This window comes from Phaethon aethereus (assembly GCF_964289735.1).
Source record: "Phaethon aethereus genome assembly, chromosome: 28".
In the NCBI taxonomy this organism is placed as follows: Eukaryota; Metazoa; Chordata; class Aves; order Phaethontiformes; family Phaethontidae; genus Phaethon; species Phaethon aethereus.
The window spans coordinates 3,544,665-3,571,696 of record NC_138604.1 but is presented as its reverse complement, the minus strand read 5'-3'; the positions used below and the strand labels follow the sequence as shown (position 1 = coordinate 3,571,696).

The 27,032-nt window shown below is 43.8% G+C and overlaps 1 protein-coding gene across 1 annotated transcript; it reads right to left on the bottom strand.

The window, feature by feature from the left end:
* Window positions 1-424: 424 nt before the first annotated feature.
* POGZ (pogo transposable element derived with ZNF domain) lies at window positions 425-27,032 on the bottom strand (the record flags this gene model as incomplete). Its single annotated transcript, XM_082011582.1, has 17 exons — window positions 425-2,797; window positions 3,848-3,960; window positions 4,301-4,360; window positions 5,008-5,148; window positions 5,712-5,884; window positions 6,411-6,545; window positions 7,535-7,681; window positions 8,573-8,673; window positions 9,155-9,309; window positions 10,011-10,345; window positions 10,801-10,906; window positions 11,670-11,862; window positions 12,643-12,936; window positions 13,886-13,994; window positions 14,744-14,919; window positions 24,978-25,136; window positions 26,909-27,032. 17 exons carry the CDS (start codon window positions 27,030-27,032, stop codon window positions 1,329-1,331), a joined length of 3,990 nt encoding a protein of 1,329 aa, XP_081867708.1. The 3' UTR covers window positions 425-1,328.

Genomic DNA, 27,032 nt, shown 5'->3' with positions numbered 1-27,032 from the left:
CGGAGGAATTCATGATGCGCTTTATATTAAGCGTTACGGTATCACAGGAGTTAAATAGTTCTTCGTAATAAAAACGCATGTTTATAAATCCATTTCCCTGGTTTTATTAAATGTTCCACTTATGTACATTTTAAAGATGAACCATTTACAGGTCTGCACATGCTGCCTCCTGCTTTCCTTAGGTAATAGGGAAGGTTCACAAAACCTCTATGGAAACAGAAAGGTGCAGGTGCTTCTGAATTCTGTATGTCAAAATGCTTTCCGTTTATACCATAATACATACAATTAAAAAACCCTCAAACATGCAAATTGTAGAAAAATTTAAGCTGGCAGTGAAAAATAAAAACAAACGTCTTCTTTTTGTGCACGTCACAGTTTGTTTCATTAAATCAGATTTCTAATTCTAAGGAACGTAGTGTCTGATGCCACTGGTTAAAGCAGGTTTAATCAACTACTGGTAGTTAAAAGGTCAACGTTTAATGGTCCGTACAGTTTTACTCCCGCCTACTGCACAGGAAGATCAAGACAGACTTGACTTTCCTCTTTCCACCATGTACCCTCTGTCAGTAACTCTTTGGAGGAGAGGAACCACCGCACCATGTCAGAAAGTCAAGGGGAAAGCAAGAGGTTTGGGCCAGCCGCGCCCCTAACGCCCTGACTGCGGATCTCGGTTCAGCCTCAGTTCAAAGTGTCGCGGCTCCCGAGAAGCGTTGCTGGCATTGAACAGGCAAAATGCGTTCGCTTGTGTTTCTACCCCGCGTCCAAATTCACAAGCAAAATAATTACTCTTCTTTAGAAAAACAGAACAAAAAACCAAAATGAAAAGCAAACCAAACCCAAATCTTAATGGCCAATTACAGAAGGTTCACACATTAAAGCAGTAACTCATATCTAAATTTTCCACAGAAACCTAAATCTCTGGGTCAAGTGTTAAAGAGAAAAAAAAAAAAAAAATCTGTGTTAAGACAACCAAAAAGATTTATATACCGGTTCATTAGCTACATATTTTTTTCCTTTCTTTAGAAATGGTCACATTGACAATGTATAATTCAAAACATTTCTGCACAATAAAAACAGAAAACTATGATACAGTGAGGTAAAGAAAACGCAAAAATATTCACCCACAATATATTTTCAGAAAATACCAACACAGTGATTTTTCTTTTAAAAAAGCACAAAACTTATAAATGAACAGCATAAATGGCTATTTATCTGAGTGATCGCCTACGAATTTCCTAAACCCACAAATCCACAGGGAAGTGTAATGGTCTCATCCAACATTTATTTAAAAAATAACCCTTTCTGGATCACGATTCGCAGATCAGTGCTCAGATTTCCATCAGATCCAAATCAGCATCCTCAAAGCCATAAAACGACTCAGTCTCACTTTCCCCTTCGAAGAGCTGATGGAGGATTTCCGGGTCTGCAGACTCCTCGGCCTGGGTCCGATCCTGGACCTCAGCCGCCGCCTCCTGCTGCTCATCGTTCAGCTTCAGCTGCTCCTCCAGCGAGGCAATCAGCTCCTCCTGCATGTCGGCGTTGCGTGTGGGAGAGTTGGCCGTGCCGTCCGGACCGGGCAGCACGCTGGCCACCAGGAAGGACTGCTGCACAAGTTCAGGAGAGTCACTAATGACTTCCAGGACCTCTGCCAGCCAGCATAAAACCAGCTGGAGAAGAATGTCCGAGTCGCACGTGGAGTCCGCCATTTCCTTGGCTTGCTCTTTCCACTTTTTATGCAAGAAATTTTTCACAGTCCTTTTTATACAAACATCTAGAGGTTGGATTTTGGAGCTGCAGCCAGCAGGCACAACAGCTGGCAGGGTGCTGGAAGCGCTCAGCAAGGAAAGTACTTCTTCCGATAGGTGCGTTCGGTGGCAATCCAGCACGAGCATGCCCTTGCTGTTTTGACACTCCGTGTGCTTCTGCCACACTCTGGACGACCACAGCTCCATGACTTCGTCATCGCTGTATCCGTTCTCCTTTGCTTCCAACATGATCGATTCTGGCACGTTGGCGGGCTGCTGTACATGACCCCTGTAGAAGACCAGCGTTGGGAGAACGCTCCCGTCGGCAAGGATCGTGAGGACAACGTCACACCAGGGCTCCCCAGTTCCCACCGTCTGCAAAGCGTTCTCCTTCCGGTCATCACTGCTCAGCACCTCCACGTCGAGGAAGAGGGAGATTTCGTCGATGGCCGCGATCATGGAGAGAGGCAGGTCTTGAGTGTGGATTTGCCGCTGCACAAACTCAATGAAACAACTGGCGTTGTCCTCTACGTCTTTGGGGAGCGGGTGAGCCACTGCCCTTCGAGTGTGCGTGCTGAGGTTGTGCCGTAGCATGAACCGCACCGCCCACTCGTAGGAGATCTTGAAGCCACCTTCGAGGGATCGGCCAATCTTGGTGGCTTTCTGGAAGAGAGTCTCCTCGTTCACAGGCAGCTGCTGCTCTCTCTGCGTGAGGACCCATTCCGCTAGTTTCTCTTCAGCCTCTAAGCTGAGGTACTTGCCCTCTGACAGGGATGCCAAGTTCTCTTCTTGGAAAGCTTGAAACCTTCGTAGCCAGCGCTTGATCCGCCTCTGAGGATTTCGGAAGTGCTCGGCAGCCTGTTCAGTGTTGCAGCACAAGGCAAACAGTACAACTCGCAGCTTTTTTACCGACAGCTGCTCCTTTTTGCTTGCAGGCTCAGGCTCCTTTGTTGGCTGCTCGTCTTCTTGAGCATCAATATTTAAGCACTCTTCTTCCTGGCAGACCAGAGGCCTGTTGTAGGCTGCCGGTGCCAGCTCAGGCTCCAGGTCATCTTTCACAGATAACATAGACTTTGTTTTCACAGTAGCAGCTTTACTTGGGCAATACGTAGGGCATGTATTCTTCATGCTTTTGTCCTGGGGCTGAATGTGCCTTGAAGGTAGAGAACACAGGGACCTTCTTAAAAAACAGAAAATAACGCTGTTGAGCAAAAAACAAACACCCCCCCCCCAACCCAGCCCCCCAGACTGAAACAGGCGATGGCAGGTAAGAGTTTACAAACAGTTTACCTGGAATGCGATATCCAAGTAGGCCCTGTTAAGAAAAACAAAACAACAAAACATTTGTAGCTCAGCAAACAAACAAGTCCTATTACAGAGAGAAGGAGCACTGTCCCTCTGTTGTCTGCTACTCCAAAGCATCCCCATGCGCTGCAGGAACAGCAAACACTCATCCATCCCTCCAAACCCCAACCTCCTCCCGCACCCAAGTACCGCCCCAGCCAAACTAACAAGTGAAGACTGCTCAACGGGGCAGAGCCGCACCCGTCAGCCATCCCCAGAGACAAAGGGCAAAAACCCACGTCCATGTGAAACAACACGAGGAGTTTGGTTAGGAAAGCTCAGCTTTGGCCAGATCCCTGCGGGCAACGCCCGTAAGTTCCGCAAGTTGCGGTAATTCGTGGCAAATGGCTGGAACGCCACTTTCAGGCTCTATTCACATCCCAGCACCAGCAGCTGCGTAAGGCCTCCTGGTGTCACGGAGGTACAATGATGTCTCAGAGGAACAGAGGAACTCACTGAAGCCCTCGGCATTGTCTCTCCCTGGGAAGATCTCATGAGAACAGCGTTACCAGCGACACAGCTGAGCTCCAGGCAGAGCAGCCTCACTTACAGCTTAACTCTCCAATCTCCATAACAATGACGACTCGTTCAGGCAGTTGCAGAAGGTCCCTAACGCTACGTTTTATTTGTTATTCGAACTCAGTAAGTGCTCAGCCCAATGCTAAACAAAGAAGTATTTGACCTGGAGTCTATGAACTGACATATTATGTCCTGCATTAATTTTTTTGCAACTTTTCTGTTCCTTTTCAAACTCTTACCTCGGAAAATAATGTTACTAAACTCATGTGATGGATTGAAGACCAGATGTTTGGCCATTGCATCACCCTCAGATGTTACAAAGAGACAAGAGGAACAGGACAGCTTTACACCACTGGAGGGGTGGGGAGTGGGGGGAGGAGAAAAAGAAAGAGAAGTGAGCTTAGTATCAGTATCAGATATGAAAATATGTACAACCCCTCACTAACAATCAGAAAAAAAATGTCACCCTCCAGCACATATAGGCAGTGTCCCCGCCCTGAAACATTAGCTCCCACAGGAAGGCAATGGGAGACTCAACATATTGCCCTTAATGCAACGTATTCTCCTGTGTGGCAAAAAATAAACAGAGCTTCTTCAGAAGCAGATCATGAAAGAACAGAACTGGAAGATCAGAAAGTGAATGCACATTAGATTCCCAGGTGATTAAAATAAGATGACAAGTCTTCCATTACCAGGCAGTATAGTTTTTAAACAAAGCCAAGTATTTTGGACTCTTCCGAGGAACATGGTTGCTGTAAGACAAAAGAGTTTAATAAACGTCAGAATTATTCCAGCTATTTAAAGAGCTATAAAACCATGCAAAATACAGCACATTTCCAAAGACAGACCCAGTCCTGGTTTTAATAATATTTTGTCTGCCAGTCTTGTATTAAAGGAAATGAAAACTCTGTGTCTGAATAAAAGACCTGTACAGTAACATTTAAAAATGCCCAGATTTTTCAGTAACCCTGTTCTGTTCTGTTCTGCGGTCTATCCACTGCCCTGTACAGACCACAGGCTTGTGGCATAATTGGCATAATTGGTTTTGGGTTTGGTTTTTTTTTTCCTTTTTAAAATTATTAAATCTGAGAATTTTGCAAGAAATCCCAGGAGCACTGAAAAATGTCAGTTTTCTGCAGCAGCATGCAGCACACGTGCCATTAACCACAACACTGATCGTTTGGACTGAACCTCAGCTCTGGCGCTCGGTGTTCTCGTCCCATTTGAAAGCCACCAGTCATGTCTGTGCTGACACAGAATGCACGTCCAGCGTCTTGCAAACCACTGGAGTGAAGTGGAATTTCCCGATACCCCTTTCTTACAGGGCAGACAGACACAGAGGTGCCACTGCATTCAGCAGGAGGAATTTCTACGACAGCGTGCAAAGAATCACACATACTTGATCATGTGGTTGGCGTAAGCTCTGGAGCAGCAAGTGCTGTAGCGACATAGCGAACAGTGCACATAGGTGGGGAAGTGGTTTGGGAAGTCGGGGATTTCGAAGCTGCACTCCAGACAAGTCTGCCTCCCCAAGACACTCCTGAAGACAAGAGGGATATTTTCGTTAGTGTCTGAACAGGTATCTGTGGAGTTGTAACAATCATCAGGACGGAGAAGAATTTAGTGACATGTAAACCTTCCGAAGCCTGCAGTCAAGTTAGTCTCACCTCGCACCCCAGCTTCCTAGGGTGCCTCCGTGCCAGGCTAAACATCTCCCACTTGCTGTAATCAGGAGTATACAATTTAAGAGTGAATAATAAATTTAAAAAAATAATACAAAACCCAAACAAAAATACTGAAGACAAGGCAGCAGGACACAGGATGGGCAGAAAGCCCTTATGCTGATGCAATTCCATTGCTTCTATAAAAGCGCCTAGCTAATTCTGTATTTCGCAGTTTCACCTTAAGGGCTTTCATAACATGACTTAATCCTGGTTTGCTGGGAAGCTAGATTCTCCTGGCATAAAGTTTCCTTGGCAACTGGTAAGACAGAGCTGTCCAGTGCCGAGGATCGAATTACCCATCACTGTGGCATTAAAAAGCTAGCTACATTTCCTTTAAAAAAATCTTTTTTTAATTTGAAATTTAGCAAAACGTTCTGACATTTTTTTGACCGCTCTCTTCTGGACGTTCCTCTGGACAGGCGGGTACAGGAAGATGGGCTGGGGATCGGTAGAAGATGACAGCGGAGTGGTTTCCTGTCCAGTGCCCTGCGGCATGTCATTTGAAGATATTGGCACTGTCCGTGGCTGTCCTCTAGATGCCCTGATTGTAACCTGCAGAAAACAGATACACCCATACCTCCTAAAACACAAGGGCAGCAGCGATCTATCCGAATTCAGACTCCTCTGTTTGGAGCAGGCTTTCAGACCCTTAGCAGAGAATGAAGAGGTGCTCCTAGGACACCATTCGTCCCACCCAGGGCAGCAGTAGCCTAAGAGAGGACGCACGGCTTGAGCCCCAGAAGCGCCTGTTTGTCCCTAGTGACTCCGGAGGCCGTCCAGACCGCTAGTTCAGATACCTGCACTGGTAGATACCTTAGTTAGGAGAGTTTAACCTCTGGCGTGCCACTTCCACCTCCTCTCGCTCGCTTACTGTTTCTATGAAGTATCTGATTAACTAACACAGACAACACGGACAGAATACAAGGTGTTTTTCTGTCCCAGTGAGTGTGATTCAAGTGATGCAGATGGAGCAAACATCAGTTTTGCAGCACTTCATAAATACACAGCAATGCAGATGCTATGGGTGTTTCCTGAGGAAACAGAGGACAGAGGCCTGCTGTTAACTTGGAGTTCTTACCTTGGTTCCCGGTTTCAATCCTTCTAATTGTTTGGGCTTTCGGAAAGTTTTGTGGTGCTGCAGCTTGTGTTCAATTTTATCCTTGGCAAATAGGAACTGGAGTCTACACTTGTTGCAGTGATAAACACTCTTCTTCTAAAGCAAATGCAAATTAAATATTTCATTTTAGAGAAACAGAGGTCACAACACAGCAGGGTTTTTTGTTAAAAAAAGAGAGAGGGGGAAAAAAACCCCCTTTCTCTCTTTGAAACCAAAGCTAGCCCCATTTTTAATTAGCATCTGAAGTGTTCCCATCACAACATTCCTTTCCCTGCTAGGGCCTATACCTTGGGTGCTTTGTTTTTGGTTTTAAGTTTTTTGTTTGTCGCACTTAATTAAAATCATCAGGCTCTGCAGAGACACCAGGCCTGGAAGTGCCACGGAACAAGTCTTACCCAGCTTGTTTAAGCCAAAGTAAGGCACGCTAGAAAAGCGGCGTGTGGGGCAACAGTCCTTCAAAATTGCCTTGCCTCTACCTCTTCCAGGAGTCACAGAAGGACTTCAGGGGCAAATCAAATTCAGGCACTGTGTAAGAGCGCTACATTTCTATATTCTGAAAGTACACTTCAGCTACACCCACATAAAATATGTTGTCAAAGCAGCCAACATATATGGAAACAGAACACTGAGCTACGAAAATGTTATTAATTTGTGTGCATGCAGTATTATTTACTTATTTATTACCTGGAGATAAAAAAAATTAAACCCCAAACAAACACTGGAGCCTACTATTGGTTAATCACCACATGAAGCAAACACAGTTCAGCAAAACATGCGTTTTTTTCTGCTAAGTAACGACAATCTGTGCTACTCCCCAAGAGGCAATGCCTCTTCTCTTCAACACAATCCCTATGAAAAGCCCAGAATGACAGCATGCAAATTGCATTTGTTATGGAGTGAATACAGCATCTACTAAGCTCCCTCTTTCAACCAAGTTTTCTTTTTTTACATTTTTATTCCATGCAAATGCTCAACTAGTCACATACTTACTATCCACCGAACCTCTGTGGAAAGGGAACCACCATAAAAAAAAAACAAACACACACACACACAAAAAAAGAGGGCCTACAGCCCTGACATAGTACCTGATGCCTCATGAAGTGCTGTTGGAAAGCATTGCCATTCTTAAAGACTTTGAGGCAGTAAGGACAGAGCAGGTGCCGCGTGTCTTCGTGGATCATTCGGAAATGGCTATCCACTTCAGAATAGAGTGATGAACGATACTGACAGACCTACAGGAGCGGGCAGAAACAGCAAACAGTGAAATAACACAGGAAGCTACCTCAGATCCACCACTGCGACCTGGAGATCTTAACAGCAATGCCCAGATCCCCAAAGATACTCATCAGTGGAGTTTAGGAACCTGGTCCTCAAGAACCTGCTGGCTTATTCCAACTGTAAGATACTAAACCAAGTGTATATTCAGAGTCGTTTGGAGAAACGGATTTGAACTACTGGTATAGAGAGAAAGTAGTGACAATTCAAGCTCTAGATCCAAGAAAAAAAGAAAAAGGGAGAAGCAGTCAATGCAAAGCAGTTGGAATACATTAAAGAGCAGTTCCTTCAGGGTCTATGTAAAATGCAGAATTTGGAACATAATCTGTTTTAACATAATGTATTTCAGAAATTTCTTCTCTGTTTTTTCTTTTTGGAGGGACAGTGTTAGGACCTCTGGGTGGAGATGACACGTTCAGAATAGACGCAAGCACAAATCTCATGGCAACAGAGTGTCAAGAAAAGGTATCACACAAGCAACATAATCTCATCTGCTTCAGAGTGACAACTTCTTTTTATGGCACAGCAATTTGCCTGCAGGCCCTGTGAGGGAAAAAAAATTAGGCTCTGAATGCCACTGGGACTAAACAAGCGTCTTATCAAGCTGATCCAGCTTCAGTGTGCTGGGAACCGGTGGCAAACATTCAGCTACTTGTGCTGCCCTAATAGCCACTGGACTTCTTCAAGTCCACACCTGGAAAAAAATGCAAGGGGCCCCACAGCACTGGTCCACGGCCCAAGTCTGTTTTGAACCACTAGGAGCCACATGCTTTGCTGAGAAGTGCCAGACTTCCTCTTACTCTCTAGTATGCGTTTATGAAGTCCAGCCCCTAAACCACTTTTAATACCTGACAAACATAGGGCATCTCCCCAGGCTTGTGAGTGTCCTTCATGTGCTGCAGGAACATTGGCTCACTCTCGAATGCCCATTCGCAAATCTTGCACTTCGCTGCAAAGGAAAGGAAAAGCAGGTAACAGCTGGGGGACATAAAACCATTACAAGCTTCTTTAGTAACAACTGTCCCTTAAAATAAAACAAACACGCACCCCAAAAAACTAACTCTGAGCTCTTTGAATTGGGTAGACAACAAAATACATTCTGAGAGGTCTCCAAAAGGCAGCAAAAAGTCTCCTCAACAAAACGGTGGGTAAAACAAGATGTCCTAACGAGGAAACTCCAAGTGCTTTTAAATCAGATGTCAATCTACTGCTAAAAATTAAATTCTACCACGACATTATTATTGAACTCTATCTTTAAAGTACTCTGGACAATAAGTTTGCAGAAATGTAACTTAGATGGATTTTTCTGGTGGCCCACAAAACAAATACACTGAGGGCAAGGCAGAACAGACACGCCTTTCTCAACAGATTTGCTGTTAACACAAGGCAGAAACCCTCTTAAACCTAAACAAACAGCAAAATCAACGTACTTGTTGACTCATAGGGACTGTGGACATTCTCTAAGTGACACTGTAGCTGAAACGGAGTGGAGAACTGCCTGTAACAGTGCTGACAGATGGTGTGGACATCTACCTCTCCATTCTGCTGATCCAGTTCAACGTGGTGCTTCATGTGATTCATAAATCTTATGGAAATGAAGAGAAAGCGTGTGAACAGAAATCCAAACATTTTGCACCTGGAACCCTGGAAGCATTATGAATGCTACGCCAAAAGTTTTTTTTAACAGCATTAAGATGTTTCCTTCTCGCTCTTCCCACCAAAAGCAATCAAAGTCTCCTTCTATCTGGCAACCTCCCGCTCCCTAACTCTACAGGAAGGTAGAGAACAGATTTTGTAGTACCGAGGCTGTGCTACTTGCTTTTGAGCACTTCTGACCCTAACTTGGCATTCAACTGATGATCACAAGACATTCAACTTAAAAGAAAAATCAGTAGTCCAGTTTTCACACTAGACCACCACAGTGGCTTGTTATTTCCTCCCTCTGTTGAAAAAGCATTGAATAAAGATGAGGAGACCAGTTCTTCAAGAAGAATTATTTCCTGTTATCTACTACAACTAGTGACAAGCAAATGAGACTTCTTGCCTCAAGAATGTAAACACAATTACTCTAACTAGGCAACCTTCTCACAACTGTTGCCCTGACTGAACTGTGTGACAATGGGTAAATCTCTTCCTCTTGTGCTTCAGTTTCTGGTCTGAAGCTACAAAATGGGAAAGCTGCAGGGCCTCCGAGAGGCTGATGCTTGACTTGGTTTTACTTCTGCAGATTACAGGTATTCAGAACACTGTAGACTGTTTTTGTGGCTCATCGCATTATTCCCTTACCGTATGTTGTTCTTTAGCCTCTTGGTGCAGTGTGGACACCTGAAGGAAGTTGGAACCTTGGGGAAGTTCAGCAGCTGGCTCACTTTGCCACCATCTCTGCCGTAGTAGAAATCATCTACTAACATAATGAGCTTACTGTGTGATGAGTCGACTACGTTTTCACTTGGCTCTGGAGCTTTAGCAGGTGGGGACAGTGCAGGGATAGGAGTAGAAGAGGGTGGTGAAGCAACAGCTGTAGTTTTTTCTGGAGATGGAGGCTTTACAGATTGAATATTTGGTTCAGATTCTAGAGATTTTCTTTTCTTGAGGAATTCAACCATTTCAGGGCAGCAGTACTAAAAGAAAAACAACAAAACCACAACCCCCCCCACATTAAACTCTATGTAGGAAGAACTATATATGCCATTAAACAGACAAAGACTAACCAGTACTAAGAAAAGACAGAGGAACTTTAGGAAACTCTTGAGGAAAGAGTAACGCAGAGTCAATATCAGATCTTCTGTTTTGATTCTTTACTGATATGAAAGATTAGAAAATAAATGTATCTCCTGGCTCCAACAGGACATAAAACTGAGATCCTGCCTACTTCCAGTGAGGGATGCTGTGGAAGGTCTTCCAAAGGCCTCTCCTTTGCCTCTCACTTTCTCCTAGCCATGTTCTTCCTTTTCACAGGAGTCCCTAGTCTAGGGAATTATTCTAGAAGAATGTATATTCTTCTTCTAGAAGAACTTTGCACTCCACTATCACGAGCAATTATCCACTAATTGCTCATCTTAGAATGGTTACTTACACACATATGTCCTCTTAAAGCTTCAGTGACTCGAAACTGAGCATCACATCTTGGGCAGACCTTCCTGCCACCATCTTGCAAATCAAATGTGGGAATAGGAGAGGAACTGACTGTAACAGGAAAAACACAAAACAAAACAGGAAGAACAGAATCCTTACACTTAGTCTTCAATCTAGGCAATCTTTTTGGCATCCTGAAATACTTCAGTTTCAACAGCTCTACTTTTCACTACTAACTAGACTGGTAGAGGCATGAAAAAGGCAAAGTATGCAAACTTCTGACAATCTGTATGACAAAACATACCCCCCAGTAGCTAGAATAAGGAGTGTCTCAAAATTAGACTTAATAAATAAAAAAAAAAGGAAGGAAAAAAGATCAGCTCAACTCATCTTCCCCTTTTCTATAGTAATTTTTTTGTGTTTCTTTAATAATTTGCTTGCTTTGGTTTTCCAAGCAAAATGCCTCATATTCACCTCCAGCTGTAGCAAGAAACTCAGACTACAGATGACATGAAATGTACCTTAAATGACCTCTTGGACTCCCAAACATCTTAGAGAGGTGCTTTTTTCGAGGAAGAGAAGCAAAGATTTTATCCTTTTGCCTCCTTGTGTACAGTATTTCAGGTGTGCGTATACTACTCAAGACAGCAGCATGCACACCAATAATTTTGGATGAAAAATAATGTACGCAAGCAAACATCCACAAACAAAATATAAAATGTGCAGATAAAGAAATTAATAGCAAAGCTTTTCAAGTGTTTATCCCTATTATGAAAGCGCAGTAGTTACAGGTTAGCATTTTGTTACTCCAGAAAATAAAACTCTGCATTCTCGGCAGAATTGGTACAGACCGTACCTTTTAAGGATGACGATGATGACGACGACTCTGAAACACTCGATCTCTGGGATCCATGCACAGGGCTGCTGTTGGAAACCACCAGCGGGCCAGGGCTCTGCCCTAACGAAGGAATGGTGTTCAGGGTATTCACTAGCTTGGCAACCTCATTGCTGTTCTCACCAGTCACTCCCGGTCTCTTCACGGTCACAAAGCTGGCAATGCTCACTGCCAAGGGACGGATAACCGAGGAACACTAATAAGGGATCTGCAAGATCCGATCCAGCGTGTGAATCCCGCCCCCATCTAGTATGCTTTGTCTCTTGCTCTTCTACCTTGAGTCTTCACCAAAGGTGACTAAGCCATCAATTATCCTGTCCAGTAATGCGAAGGCTGGCAAGACTGGGAAAGTAAATTTCCCTAACCTTCCAGATCACACTCCAAGTCCCACGATGAACTAAACAGGATACTGACAGTCACAAAAATTCTTTGTATTTCTTTTCTAAATGCAGCTGTATACAATCATGGCCACTTAAAGCTAAAAATAACCTGACTACTTGCTGTATGAAGTAGTAATTTTTTTTCCCTTTTTAAATTGTTTCTTGAGCAATCATTTCACTCATTAATTCAGCCAACATTAAAAAAAAAAGCAACACGGTTAGTTTCTGCTTGTGTTCATTGTCTATTTAACTTCACCTCTCAAAAAATACAAGTGATTAACAAATAGCATTTTTCACTTTTGGGGACTTCTAATTGATGGTCTTGGAACATGCTACAAAACAAGGTTTAACTAGTTCTCAAACCAAACTGGACATGATGGCAGGATTATCCTCATTTTCCAGGTTGGCAAGAGAGAGATGAAGTGTGAGTCAGTGACAGAGGCAAAAATAGAACCCAAGAGTTCTGATTCAACTTCTGTCTTTTAGCTGCTACGCTGTACGTTTGAAGATCAAATTATAGACAGTGTTATACACTCCAGTTCCCTTGCTTTTCCGTGGCAAGTCTTACCTAATTTGGGGTTAGTAGCTTGACTGGACTGCCCTGGCTGCTGCACAGTTAACTGTCCAAGTGTTGTTGGCTGCGTTGCAGTAGGAGTTGTGGAGGTGCTGGGAGTGGACTTACTTTGCTGTTGGGCCTGGGACTGTGGTACAGTGCTCCTGATGGTAAGCGTGGCTGGAATGACCGTAGTGAAAGTGTTGGTGGCGGGTCGGACCGGCATGGTTGTACCTGGTCTCACCTGGGCCATTTGAGAGAACACCTGAGGAACGCCAACTGTCGGTTTAACAAACTGGGTACCTGGGGCTTCAAAAACAAATGAACAAACAAGGCAAATCACGTAATGAAATTCCATTCGTTGCACAGTAATAACTGAGTGCAACCTATTTTCCAACACTGCTGAGCTCCCGAAATTCCCAGCAATTTCAGTGGAAGTTTTAAGAGTTCAGCACCTTAATTTCACTTCCCAAGCAGACTAAAGCTGAACACAGATGCAGACAGAGTGAAGACTGTATTTACAACTTTTTTTAGGCAGAATTTTCCAAAAGGCCCAAGTAGCTTACGAGCATAAATCCCACCAACTTTCATAGGGCTCACAGTCCTAGTCGCTAGGCCCAATGCAAACTCATGGAAGGCTTCCTATGGCAGGACAAGGGTGATCCTACAGTTGCAAATTAGTCTGTGATACGAGGCTTTGGAGATTTGTTCTGGGGAGAGTGAAAGGTGACATCACTAGCATGGTTGCTTTGTTATAACACAGGTGTCCGGTGCCACAGGAGTTCTTAGTCTTTCCGATGGTGCATGACAGGATCTGGTAGCAGAAGTTAGCATTAGAAAAATCATCTTCAGGGTGAGGCTTGGTTTCCAGGCGGCTTCCCAGCACTAGCATGGCATGGGGAGATTTCAAAAGGAAGGAAAAGGGGTGGTCATGGGCTGGGACTTTGGAATTAAGGTAACTGAGGAGGCTTTTTGAACAGGCTAGATTATAGGGAGCTCTGAGAGGCAGACGTTCCTTCCAGATGAAGTCCCCTACACCCATTTCTACTACTATCAAAGGGCCTGCTCTCTGCTGTGACATGACTGTGGAATTACAGCCGCAAATATGGACAAAGCTCACCTACTGCAGAACTGAAAAACCCCCTCTAATGCTACTAGATATGCAGGTGAAATACAGATTTCAAACACAAGTTTTGTTTTAACCCGTGGTACTCTAAAAGAGAACACAACAGTAGCTTTAGCTTGTTTCAGTCCTTACCTGGGACGAGGGTGATGGGTCTAACTGTTTGACCTTGCTGTACATTCAGAACAATTCCAACTTGGTTCATTGTGTTTTGTACAGGCCGCACATTCCTCACGGGAAATCCCTGCAGTCAAACAGTACTGTTACCATGAACATACTGAGCATATCTGAAGCACTTTCCACATGAGCTTTCTACCTTAAAAGTCAAATAAACAAATAATAAAAACAAAAACCATCCCACAGCACTATCATCTGCAGATCGATTGAACTATGAGGCCATAATGTTCTTGGCCAGCACCTTACCCAACAGTAGGGCCACCTTCCTTACACTCCACAACATTCTGACGTACAGCCTCCACTCTCAATCTCTCCTTCCCTAAGCACCTACAGAAATCTCCTCCCAGGTCTTAGCAAATGCTCAAAGAAGCCAGTGGACATGTAAAAAAAAAAAAATTACCTGCACATTTCCCAGGAAAATAAAATGAAGTAGTTCAGTATTCAGCAAGGTCAAATTCACACAGAGTGGACAGACCCACCTACAGCAGTTAGTCAGGCTCTGCTAGTAAGACTACAAGCGAGAGCCAGCGGGAAGTCCCATCAGCCCTGTGCTGACTCCATAGGACCTGCTGAGGTGTGGAACGTGGCCAATTTTCTCAAGTGAGATTCAACAGCAAAATGACTAAGAACACAAGCTACTTCCAAACAAAGCTATTTCTACATCTACATAAATTAAAAACCAAACACCCAATAGATCTCAGCTCAAGTGTAACCAGAAAAACTGAAGCAGGCATCTGATTATTACTTAACAGAGAACAGTCTTCCACGGATGAGTGGATTTTCTGCCTCAGCCATCCTGGCTGGAAGAGCACTCACCTGGGTTGTTATGAAGATGGGCTGGCTGGTCACTGGAGAGTTCGTGACATGATTCGCATTCTGCATGATCTGTACAGGTCGTAATACCGGCTGAGTTACCATTGTGCCCAGACCTGAGGTCGGGTTCTGGGTAAGGATTAGTGGCTGTCCACTTTGCTGAACAAGAGGATTGCCAGCTGGAAGAAAACCAGAAACATAGAAGTCACATTCATCAGATAAAAAGGCTGCTGCTTCTCACACACACTCAGTTGGCAATTTTAGTCTTCAGAATTTGAATGAGTTTTCCAGAGCATGCTTTAAAAGTAAACTTTTGAAAACATCCAGCCCTTCAATATATTGTTTCTTCTATATATTGTTTTAATACTCATATTTAGGATAGGATTTTTCCAAGCTGCCTAGGAACTACGTGTTCAAATCCCTTAACCTTGAGCAACCTCAGAGACTGACTACTCTGGCTCCTACATCCCATTTGAACACAGCCACAGCAGCTGAAGAAAGTATTTCTTCTACTATCATTAAGTAAAAATTCACCTGCTGGTAGATACTGGGAAAACTTACACTGAACCACTACGACCCCTGGCACAGGACACGTACCAGAGGTAGAGCTACACTGAAAGTTTCTGAACAGCATTGACAATCACAGGCCATCGGGGACACTGGAGTCTGCCAACGGCTTCAGTCAACCAGGACCAGGAGGTCACAAGAATTTTGATGTAACCTAAAGTTATCTTCAGCATCCTTGGATAGAAAGAGGACTATGGCACTGAACCTTCAGGAAGTGGCAGACAAAATTCAACTTTAGCAAAAGAAGGCAAGAAAAGACTGAAAACATCTGGATCACACTGAAGTCATGATGTGCAGTCTGTGTCATAAGAACGTCTTATAACGGTTCTAAGTGCTTATTCTCTTGATTCAAGAATGAAATGTCCTGCTTGAAAAAAAATGAAGTTAAGATGAGGAAGAGACAGTAACTTTATCCACTAAACTCAATGTCTTTGATACTGTGCAGTACATGAAATATTTCACACAACTCCTTCGGTATGAGAGCATGTTCGTGTAATTGCAAACAATCAGGTTACTGCAGCTCAGCAAGATACCACATGTCAGCTGAGACCCGCTGCCTGTGCTCCTACCCGGCTTCATTTGGAAGCAAAACCACCCAGCTCAAAACATCGTCATGGTGTTTTATTCTAATGGATTTTAGTATTTGCTTGTTTGACTATCACTTGCACTTTACACTAGGCAGCAGTAACTTGATTCCTTGCAATTGTGCTGATGTACTTGTCAGGGAGCTCTAACACCGGTGCTACCAATCATCGCACCCAGAGGGGTTTCCCCGACGGATTTTCACTGTATATGTCTACTACAGACTTGCTGCTTATAGATACAGCTGCCTAATAACTATGCCATGAGGTTCTGTCCTGAAATGCACACCATCTTGTTAAGTTTTGACTCCTAACATCCCATGACCACTGCTAGAGTTACCTAATGCTGTCCGTTACCTGCAGATGAAAAAGGTGTCTTATTGCTTTGTGAACTGCTAACTGTACGGATCAAGTTTTCTACACTGGAGGTCTGCCTCAGTGATCTTTGTGGTAGGCTGCAACAAGTAGAATTATTCAGTCATTGAAGAAAAGCAAATGGCTTCTTCTGGTGCCTTTTTTTCTTGTAACATTTTCCTCCGCACAGTTGTTCAAGGGCCTTCCACGATCTCTGACTAACCCCAGGAAAATCCACATTAATCAGCTTCTGGTCATCTCTGCTCGCACCAGCCCAGCAGACACTTACTAGCAGTCGGCTCTGTCCTTCAGTCAAGATCCCATTTGTCCCATGTGTGCTCTCAGTTCCACAAGCTCCTACTTGCCAACCAGAGCAGACTTGTAATATTTGCACAGAATGAGGAAATTCAAGGCCAGGAACGTTGCCCAATTGCTTCTGGCAACTTGGGGGCTAATGTCGCACCAAAACAAAAATCAGAAGACTCTCCCATTTACTGCCAGTGTTTGCTGGCACCCGAGAGACGAGGAAGGAATTAAGAGGAGGAGAAGAACGGATGAGGGAAGAGGCTGTGAAGAAGCATTCCAGCGAAAAGATGGGATGAAACGGTCTACGACCACCAAGGTACTGGTACAGAGAACACAGGACAAACCTTTGCTACTGACAAACACGACGCTCAGCAGTACACTTGTGATGTCCTTACCCTTCAGTGGCCAGTCTAAACTCAACTCCAAAAATGAGCAGGATACCTAATTGGGCTTCAATTCCTCCTTCCTCTATACCATTCTTCCTCATAACATTTAGCTCATTCATGTATTTGTGTTTATGCACTACTCAAACTGTAGCAAGGAACATCACAGAAATAATCATGAGGAATAATACCATATCCAGGTTTTAATAATGTGCAGCTGGGGGCAGGAAAGGTGAAAAGAGATTTTGAATAGCTACCTGTTCGGTCAGCCGAACGTATGGCTGTACAGTAAGCATATAGATAGGAATTCTCCAAGAAAATGCCACCATCACCACCCAAAAAAAAAAAAAAAAAAGTATTTCATGCAGTGGCCCTGAGAAGTCCCTAAGGGGCCTTCTTCAAATCATTACTCAAGTGGTACAGAGAGGTCTGTGGAATTAACGTTGGTGCGACGGCCAAAGCCAGCCAGGTTAGAAGAGTTACTTATCCTACATGAACCCGAGTCCTTCGAGACACTGTGTCCGCACTTTGTCTTTTTTTTTTCAGGCCATGTGCTACTTCTTCTGCATGAGGCCAGAAGGATGATGTTGCATGCGTCTCAGGGAAGTGAAAGGAAAAAAAATAAGTTCCTCAACCCCACCACTACTATAATCCATGTCTTGAGGGCAAAGGGCTTCCAAACCAGCAAAGGGAGGCATGATACAGGAAGCCCCACAGGAATCTTCCCACCGTAGATTTGCAGCACAGTATGACACGAGGCTGACAGAACATCCAGGTTGTTTCAGGGCTACAAAATGGTCCAACGTTACTGAAATTGCTGATGTTAGAGGAAACGGTTGCTGTACCCGAATAGCAAATGTTTCCTGTGTAACTGTGTAAATCCAGGGAAAGACCTGCTGCATGCCAAAACGTTCTGACCCACAGCCAAAACAGCTTCTTGTGATGGAAGATGCTTTACACTGACAGTCTGGATGCTGCCTGGCTGGCAATCCTCAGAGTGTATGATCCAAATGTTTTCATGAAGATTACGCTCTGCAGAAACAGTAGGATGATGGCAGACTCATCAGAAGGTTCAGATCCAAGCCACACAACTGCCTGGCCCACACTGCATCTTGCCTCACTTTTCCAAGTGTCTTAGACAGCAGGGGGACTGCTGGAAAAGAAACACCTGTTCCCACTTCCAGAGCACAGAAAGGAAAAAAAAAAAAAGCATCAATCAGGAAATGTAACTTTAAACGAAGGCAGAGGATGGAGATGCTGAGATGTCATGAAGGCTGGCAGCCTATCGTGGACCAATTTCTTCTTCAGGTTCAAAAGCAATGAGCACAAACCCGCTACTGTCTGAACTCTGTGCGTGCTGCATCCAGTCCCAAGTGAAAGAGAGGACACGCTTCTAGCCTTTGCTGTTTTATAAAGCAAGGTCTCTGAAGAAGGGTAGGAAAAAGACGGAAAGAGTGAATGACAAATAGAGACAAAGAGACTGGATCTGCAATATTTTAAGAAAATTCAGAGATGTAATCCCTTCACAACACGAAAAAAATAAGCAGCTGATTATCAAAGAGACGGAGCAGTTGAGGGCAAAAAAAAATAAAAAAAACTTCGGATAGCTCTGTTAGGTTCTAAACATTTACATCCCACCTAGCACCTGACAAAGGTCGAAATCCAGAGCATCAGCAGATCATCTTCTCCTCCTCAGTGTCTTGAGGATCTTACTTGGCTAACAAGGAGCACACAGTCATCCCCAAATCTTTCAAGGAGCGAAGACCTTGCCAAACACTGAAAGGCTGTGGCTGCAAATGAGAGGTCTGACATCACCACTGGAACTTCCATGAGAAATCCTGAAGATTGAAGCTATGATGACCTCATGGTTAGTACACAGCCCACTGTGCAACCTCAAACGGAATGTGACAGTCAGGTTTCCAACTCCTGGCACTCTTTGGGAAGACTTGTACTAGTTTAACAAAAGATGACTTTAGGATTAAGTCCATTTTAAAGCAGAAGCCATCTGACAAAGATCTTCTGGTCAAATCAGTCCGACGATCTTGACTCTTTTTTTCTCAGTGTGGACTTGGCAAGTCCCTGCCACGTTGCTCTCTCCTGAGATGTTATCATTACTAGCCAAAACAATAGCAGAAACGTATATAAATACTCTAATTCCTTACCAGAAACTGCAGGTTCTTTTCAATGTGGACAGGATGGACATAGAAGTATGTCTAGTTTTTTTTTTTCCCCTCAGGCTTTGGTAGACTTTTGTAAGTGAGAATGACAAGCCTTCTGCAGTAGCATGTCCAAGAGCGTGCAGTACTTCTTTTAGATTGTTTCCAAGGAGGTTTGTAAGGTTTCCACAGGTCCTGGATCACTTTAAACTCACTGGCCAAGACAGATGTGCATAGATTCACTAATTCATCTAAGGAGAATGAGGAGACCATGGCAGAAATCAGCTGCTAGGAAAGAACAAATTACGTTCTTCTCTCTTCTCCTCCTGCCTCTGAAGTGTATGGTTTTCCAAGTAGCCCGGTGGAAATGGCTTAATTTTCTTCTTGGAGGAGGGCGCTTTAGATCTAAATGCCAGCTGATGAAGCAAGCCTCCTGAACAGCCCAGTTAGTCCAGTGATCCTTGTGAATCCTAGGCCTCTTCCTACACTTCTTGAACTCCTCCTTGACTTCCAGCATGCTACCAGGAATCTAGACATGTAGAAGAGGAGTTTCTTTATCCTCTCTCTCAACCAAGCACAGCAGAGATGCTCTCCTCTAAAGGAGAAGCCACTCTTGTCAGATGTGCCCTGTGTGTTCACAGGAGAGGCTGGACTGACAAAGCCTCTTTCATTTCATACTCCAGAAACCCCATACAGATGATCTGCACTTCACAACAGCGTGACCTCGCTACAGAAGAACGCCAGTGCTGAGCCCATCAATAAGCTGCTCTGCACTGGGAGCAACCGAAGTGCAGATATAGGAACCTCAGAGGTAGAGCACACCATGCCATTGCTGAGGAGGCCACCAGTGCCAAGGCTCCTACCACTGATACAATCCACATCAAAATCTGCAATAAACGGTTAGGACCGGTGTCAGCATGTCATGGTTTAGAGGTTACCATACATGCAGACTTTGGATTCTACACCTGGGCATCAATAAAGGTCCTCTCAGGCTTATGAAGGGTAGACTAATAAACCTGGGATGACTTTGTTCTCTGATGAATGGCCCTCAGCAGCTGGCACAGATAGCCGAAGGGCAAAAAGAAGGGACACACCATTATGGCTTTAACGGCAGGTGATTTGAGCATCAAGTGGAGTCAGCTCACCAGGGCTCTCCCTGAGAAATAAGGGATCACTGGGGACAGACACTTGTAGGTGTCTGAGGAGCCTTCCCTCATTCTTAGGAGAAGCAGCTTCAGGTGGCTCCTGTGCTTGCTGAACCCATTCCCAGAAAGTAGGGCAGGCTGAGCACTGCTCTCTATCCTTCAAGATGCGGGAAGCACAGGGAGCAAAGCTCCGAGAAGCTTCTGCCATAACACAACTCCCTAGATGACAGGCTAGCTGAACGTGATGCAAACAAACATGTAATTTTTGTCAACAAGAGAGGAAAATTACACTAAATGTTACACAGGGTTTAGGGAGAGAGGGATCACAGGGCAGTATGTAGAGCAAGCATGCACTGCAAGCGTCCTGTCACACTGATGTGGGCAGTAATTTAAACTAGACTACGTTTTCTCACTTCCCATCCTAACCCGACTTAAACATATACTGTCACACACTTGCTGCGCATTAAATAAGCACAGTATTTTCTTCTATAGTTTCTATGTTTTCAGGACAAAAAGCACTTTGCAATTATTTGGTGTGGTGAAAAGAATTATAGAAATATATGTTATATTTTTATCTGATGGTGGAATTATTAAAAAGGAGTCAAGGTGCCAGGCTGATGTGCTGCATGGCACCCACCTCATTTTCTTGCCAACAGGAACAGGTTTTTTTTGGATACGGGGACTCTGCGGAAACAGACAGATGTACATTATCCCCGCAAGCTATATGCAGATGCTGGTTCCAGCTGGGATAGAGTTAATGTTCTTCATAGTAGCTGGTACGTGGCGATGGGTTGGAGTTGTGCTGAAAACAGTGTTGACAGCACAGGCATGTTTTCATTATTGCTGAGCAGTGCTTACATGCAGTCAAGGCCTTTGCTGCTTCTCGCCCCACCCCACCAGCAAGGAGGCTGCGGGTGCAGGGGAAGCTGGGAGGGGGCACAGCCAGCACAGAAATCCCCAACTTTCCAAAGGGATATTCCACACCATACGACGTCATGCTCAGCATATAAAGTTGGGGAAGAAAGGGGAAGGGGGGACGTTCGGCATGATGGCGTTTGTGTTCCCAAGTCACGGCTATGCGTGATGGGGCGCTGCTTTCCTGGGGATGGCTGAACGCCTGCCTGCCAATGGGAAGCGGTGAATGAATTCCTTCTTTTGCTTCGCTTGCGCGCGCAGCTTTTGCTTTCCCTGTTAAACTGTCTTTATCCCAACCCATGAGTGTTCTGCCTTTTACCCTTCTGACTCTCCTCCCCATCGCACCGGGTGAAAAGTGAGCAAGCAGCTGTGTGGGGCTCAGTTGCTGTTGCCAGCTGGGGTTAAGCCATGACAGCACATATAGGTAATATAAGAACTGGTTTGAGTGGGACACAGGTATAGCTAAAAGCAACCAAAGGAAGTTAAGGAAAGAAAAAATTAGGCTGAGAGTCACTTCAAATATATTTAGCTTTCAGTAATTTTTTCCTTTTGTGTCCCAGTAATATGAGACATTTTAAATCTGCAGGGAAAAATTTGGATCCACCAGAAAGATAGAAAAAGATAAGCTAAAAGACATTTCCATCTTTAGTTTGGAAATCCTGTTTCTTGACTTCTGGACATGGGGTCATTTCTATCCAGTCCAGTCCATACTTCTGCTCTGTTCACTCAAAGGAGAGCTTGTGCTTTGTGTACCTCAATGTTAAGTACAATACACCTCACAAGAAATTCAAGCACACATTTGTTAGCGTATGACCTTGAAAGTTAGATATAACCAACATGGATACTGTTTTTTAAGAAAAGGATGAATTTTAGGTCTCCAGGCTGGCTCGTAAGTGAATTGCATCCTAGAGGGAAAAAAGAACCAAAACAAAATCCAACAAAACCTTACACTGGAAGAATAGATAGATTTAATGGGTCTTTTTCAGCCCTAGCTGGTAAGTCTTTTTAATTAATGTAAACCAAAATGCAAGACGACAGCCATGAGTGTAAAAAACAGATTGCTGAAAGCTGGGATGACTCCAGACATGGCTCATTTCGTGAGCATTCCGCATAGTCACAACTTAAACTGGGATGTGACCCTCAGTTACTGGGCCAGCAGAGGCGGCAGGGACTCAAGAGGTGACAGATGTCCCCGTGGCACTTTGCCACTCAAAATCCTCACTGGCATCAAGCCAAAAAGGATTCCCCTGCAAGTCGAAGTCATGTCATACAAGCTAGTAGTGACTCAACAAATGCAATACTCGGGAAAGAAAAGGCCATGCTGAAGGCTGAAAAGTTTTGTTTGTCTTGGTCCTGAAGTTAATGGGCCGAGCTATCCTCTGCTGCATCAACGTGATCACGAGGAGAATTCATTCTGCCATAAAAACCTGAAGTGCCCCAGAGATATGCAAAACCAAGCACGTTTCCGTATTTTTTCACCTAACAGCATCCACGCCAAAGCATTTAGAAGTCTATCACTCAGTGAAGGAGAAAGGCCACCTGACGGTGACCAGGAACACGCCGCACTACCAGCAGCATGTTCCCCACACTCACAGAGAGTTTGTTTCCATTCCAGCAGATCAGAAAAAAATACAACTATAACCCACATCAAGCTTACCCTGAAATGTACAGCGCTGACTGTGAAGCTGAATACTTTGATGTTGAAGACTTTGCTTTGACAATGCTAACAGAGCTGACCAAGCTGCCAAGTCATAAATTCTGCTGTTTTGGAAAGTAACTGTGTCTTGCGGCTGTAAAGGTCATTTCCCTCCTTCCTGTCTTCCAAAGCAGACCGACACACACCTCAGATTCAGATTTGATCAGAAAACTGCTCTTGGACTGCTGAAAAGACATTACTTAAGGAATTCTACAAACCCTCCTTCACATGCAGACTCGCACTGTGGGGCAGAAAGAGATCCCAACACACGACACCGGAGCATGAGAAGAGGGCAAAGCCAGCGTGGTTCCCGCAGTGGTACAAGGTGCCCACGGCACATTTGGCAGGACAATTCCTGAGTGAGCAGGCAGCCCAGCAAACCGCACTCACTGCTCAAGGCACTTCCACAGCTATAATCTACCATTAGATGACATTCTACAAGAGATAAACAAAAGAAAAAGGACTACGGAAAGTGATAGATGGAGTCACACTCAGTAACATCCCTACCTGACTTCAGTTTTTCACCTATGGAGTAAAATCTGAAGGTCTTAGTTCCCCAACAGCTACCACTAATTCTGTTCGCAAACCAGAATAAAAGAGTAAGCATATAAAAGACGACGATCACAGATAGCTATGCCTATGATTTCATTCCTCTAGTGCAGACCAGAGTGATTAATGTCTAGAAACATGATACCAGCTTTCCAGGGAAAGGTTTCTCCAAAGCCTGCAAGGAACTAAGCCATTAGGAAAACCGTTCTCTGCACCTCTGAACTGTACCACACATACTAAAAAATAAAAATAATAATAAAAAAAAATCTCTATTTCTAGCTAGCCTACAGCAGCAGTGCGCAGCGATCCTCTTAAACCTCTAACGCTCTTGCAGCCCAGAGAGAACGCCTGGCATAACCACACTATGCAGCAAGGGACTGAGAAAGGAAGACAAAACCATTACGATTTGTTTTCTTTTCCAACCTTTTTCATTACATTTTCCCATCCTATGTTGGATTAGTTTCCAAAGCTTACCACGGCTCTTTCTTTTGAGACAAACAAATAAGCAATAAATAAAAGGAACAAAGAAGAAAGTTTCCCAGACTGTTGTGATGCGCAATCCTTTCAAATTTAAGATGTGACAAAGGCCTCTCCAAATTAGATTCCTGTACAAATCCACCAGTTTTAATGGGACCCGGGAATCATTTGGATAGCAGATCCTATGGGGGTGTACTTGAACTTGTCAGAAGAGTATACAAATATTTGACTGATAAATATATTGCTATTAGCAGGTTATTTTTTAGTAGCAGCACTCCATTGTTTTTTTAACTGTTAATCTAATTATAGCACAGTGATATCACCAAGCCTTTATTAATTTCTCATAATTGATTTAGAACATCTGTTTCAGATTACTTTTATTAGTAAAGCTATGAAATATTCACCACAGGTGTATTATGTAGTGATAACTGATACATTTGGAGTTCAAGATACTTTTAAGACACTCAAAAAGATACGTTTCAAATAATGTATAGAACCTTCCTCATTATTTGTGTGTCTGATCAAATTCTACTAAAAACGATGAAATGACTTTTAGGTGAGTTTGAAAAATGTATTTTTACAGCTGCTTAATCCCAAAGAATCCTGAACCCACTTTTTTATTTCAGTATGTTAAATTATGCAGACAGATTGCTTAAGCTATCTCTGGAATGGAGCACAACAACCCTTCATTAAAAAAAAAACAACAAAACAAAACAACCAACCAGAATTATTCGCCTTGGAGTTTGGCCAACACACCAGTTTAACACAAGTTTTACTCTTGCAAAACGCATTGTGGTGCACCAGAGTGACCCTGAGTAGTCAGGACCTTCACTATGTATCTTACCTGGAGGGTATTACTACCAATGGCAATTTCCACTAATGTGTAAGGACACTGGATTCACTCTCCAGTCGAAGAAAACCAGCTGCTCCTCTCTGTAGTCCCTGCAAGTTTTAGCACAACTCCCATCCAAATGCTGCCCTAACACCTCCCCGTTCAGCCTGTGAAACCTCACATGCTCGCAGCACGTGACAGCGTGACTGCAAGCGAGCCTCACATTTTCCCTCTGCACCCCAAACAGCTCTACATACTGAAGGCGTTTCTGCTTACCATTGTTGTTCACAAATATTGTCACTAGCGTTGTCTTAGCACTGTCACTATTCTGAGCCCCACTGCTACTGACTGACGTGGCTGCAGAGAGATTAGCACCTATGGATGCATGGGCAACAGCTGGCAGAGGGGCAGAAACAGGCTGCAGACTCACTGAAACTGCTAGAAAGGAATTGCATAACTGTATTTAGAAAAAAATAGAGAAAGTACAATTTGTCTGCAGACACCATACTAACACGCTGCTTGGCTCTACTGTACTCACATCCGGCTATTTTAGCACAAGCAAGAGAAATTAAACTTCCGCAAGACCACTGTTAGTTTTACGTCCATTCCAACCTGCCTATGACTGAATCGCTTTCTCCTTTCGAACAGCCTCCTACCTTGACATCTCTAAATATGATTCAAAGTAAGCTCCTTCTAAATCCTGGCTGGTAGGAAGGCCAAGAGGAAGCAGGTGACAGCAGCTGGCAGTAGAAGCGTACCTTTCCCTAAGCAGACACAGCCTCATCCTACTCGCCTCCAATTATCACCCAGCCTTCCAAAGCCCCGAGTGTTGAGTACTTCCACAAACACCCTGTGTGAACCACAAGTTGCGTGGAACAGCTACTGCCAAGGAGTTAGCAGCACCAACTACCAACAATGCTTCCACCGCACTTCACGCTAGGATCAGCGTTTCGGATCGCAGCAGTCAGAAATGCGAGACATGTTGAACCACCATCGTTACTCATCCCTGGCCTACAACAAGATGTAGGCCCATTTCTATTCCAGATATTAAGCCGATGCTTTGCTTGATCTTGACCAATAAAAAGTAATTGAAATGGCTGAACAAAAGCCTAACTTAAATGAGCCGGTCTACTTCACCCACACGCATAACTGGGGTAAGAATTCTTTTTTCCAGACACCAGATTCAAGTGTTTGGCGAGAACCAGAGGGACAGTGAATAAAAGTTTTATTAGAGTCACGTTTCATTTACTCCCAAGGTGTGAAATGCTCATCATCAAGGTTTAATTTGTGCAAGATAGGTATATCTACAACAGCCCAACTGACTGTGTTGATACCGACAGAAATCAACAGTCAGAAAGTACCATCCTTGTATCTTTACTCAGTGTGCCACTACAAACTGAATGATTATATAACATTTGAAAAACATGAAGCATCCCATCTGGCAACTACAGCTTTTTATGAGTCCAAATTTCTCATCGTTTGAGATAACTAGCAGATAACAACATACTCTGACCTGCACAATAAATACAAACTCTGAACATCAAAGTTATGCATCTTTCCATCTGCAGAAAACAGGCAAAAGAACCCACAAAACAAAAAAAACCTCAAACCTGAAACCAAATCTATCAAATCATGGGTTAAATAAGTAATAATGAACTAGTTTCAATCGTACTAATTTGACTACGTAAGCCAAGTCACAGGAAATACAATTCACCAATCGAATATCTGACTTCTTCACTCATTTCAAATCTGCCAGAAGGATCAAAAGTTAGTCACCACTGCATGCTGGTACATACTAAAGCACTTTGTAAAAGAAAAAGCATCATCTTCTCTACTTTTAAGAAACTACTACTTTGGCTGTGGAACATGAATAACTTAGCCAAAGTCTCCTCATTTTTCAAACAGGCCACCCTTTCCAACACCCACAAAAATACTACTTCTCTTGCACAGAGAAGGCTGTTTCCTGCCTCCTAAGCTACTTACTCAGAGGACACCTGGGCTCATGCAGCACCACCATCATGTCAGCTCTACCCAGCTCTCAGAAACTCTGTGCACAACTAGGGAAACTGAAATTTATTACTCATTAACAGTTTTTTTAACTATCAAATAAGACTACTTACTGGATAGGATGTGATCAATCACTGCCATTTCCCTTCAAATTTTAACACCGATAATGGGAATAATTCTAGACTAAACCAGTTAATTACCCGTAGCAGTTTTATCAACCGAATTATAATCCTCGACAACCGAATCTTCAATCACATCACTGATTTTCTGCCATGGTTCCAGCTCCTCCTCCTCACACTCCATAAAGAGGTCCGTGTCCGCCAT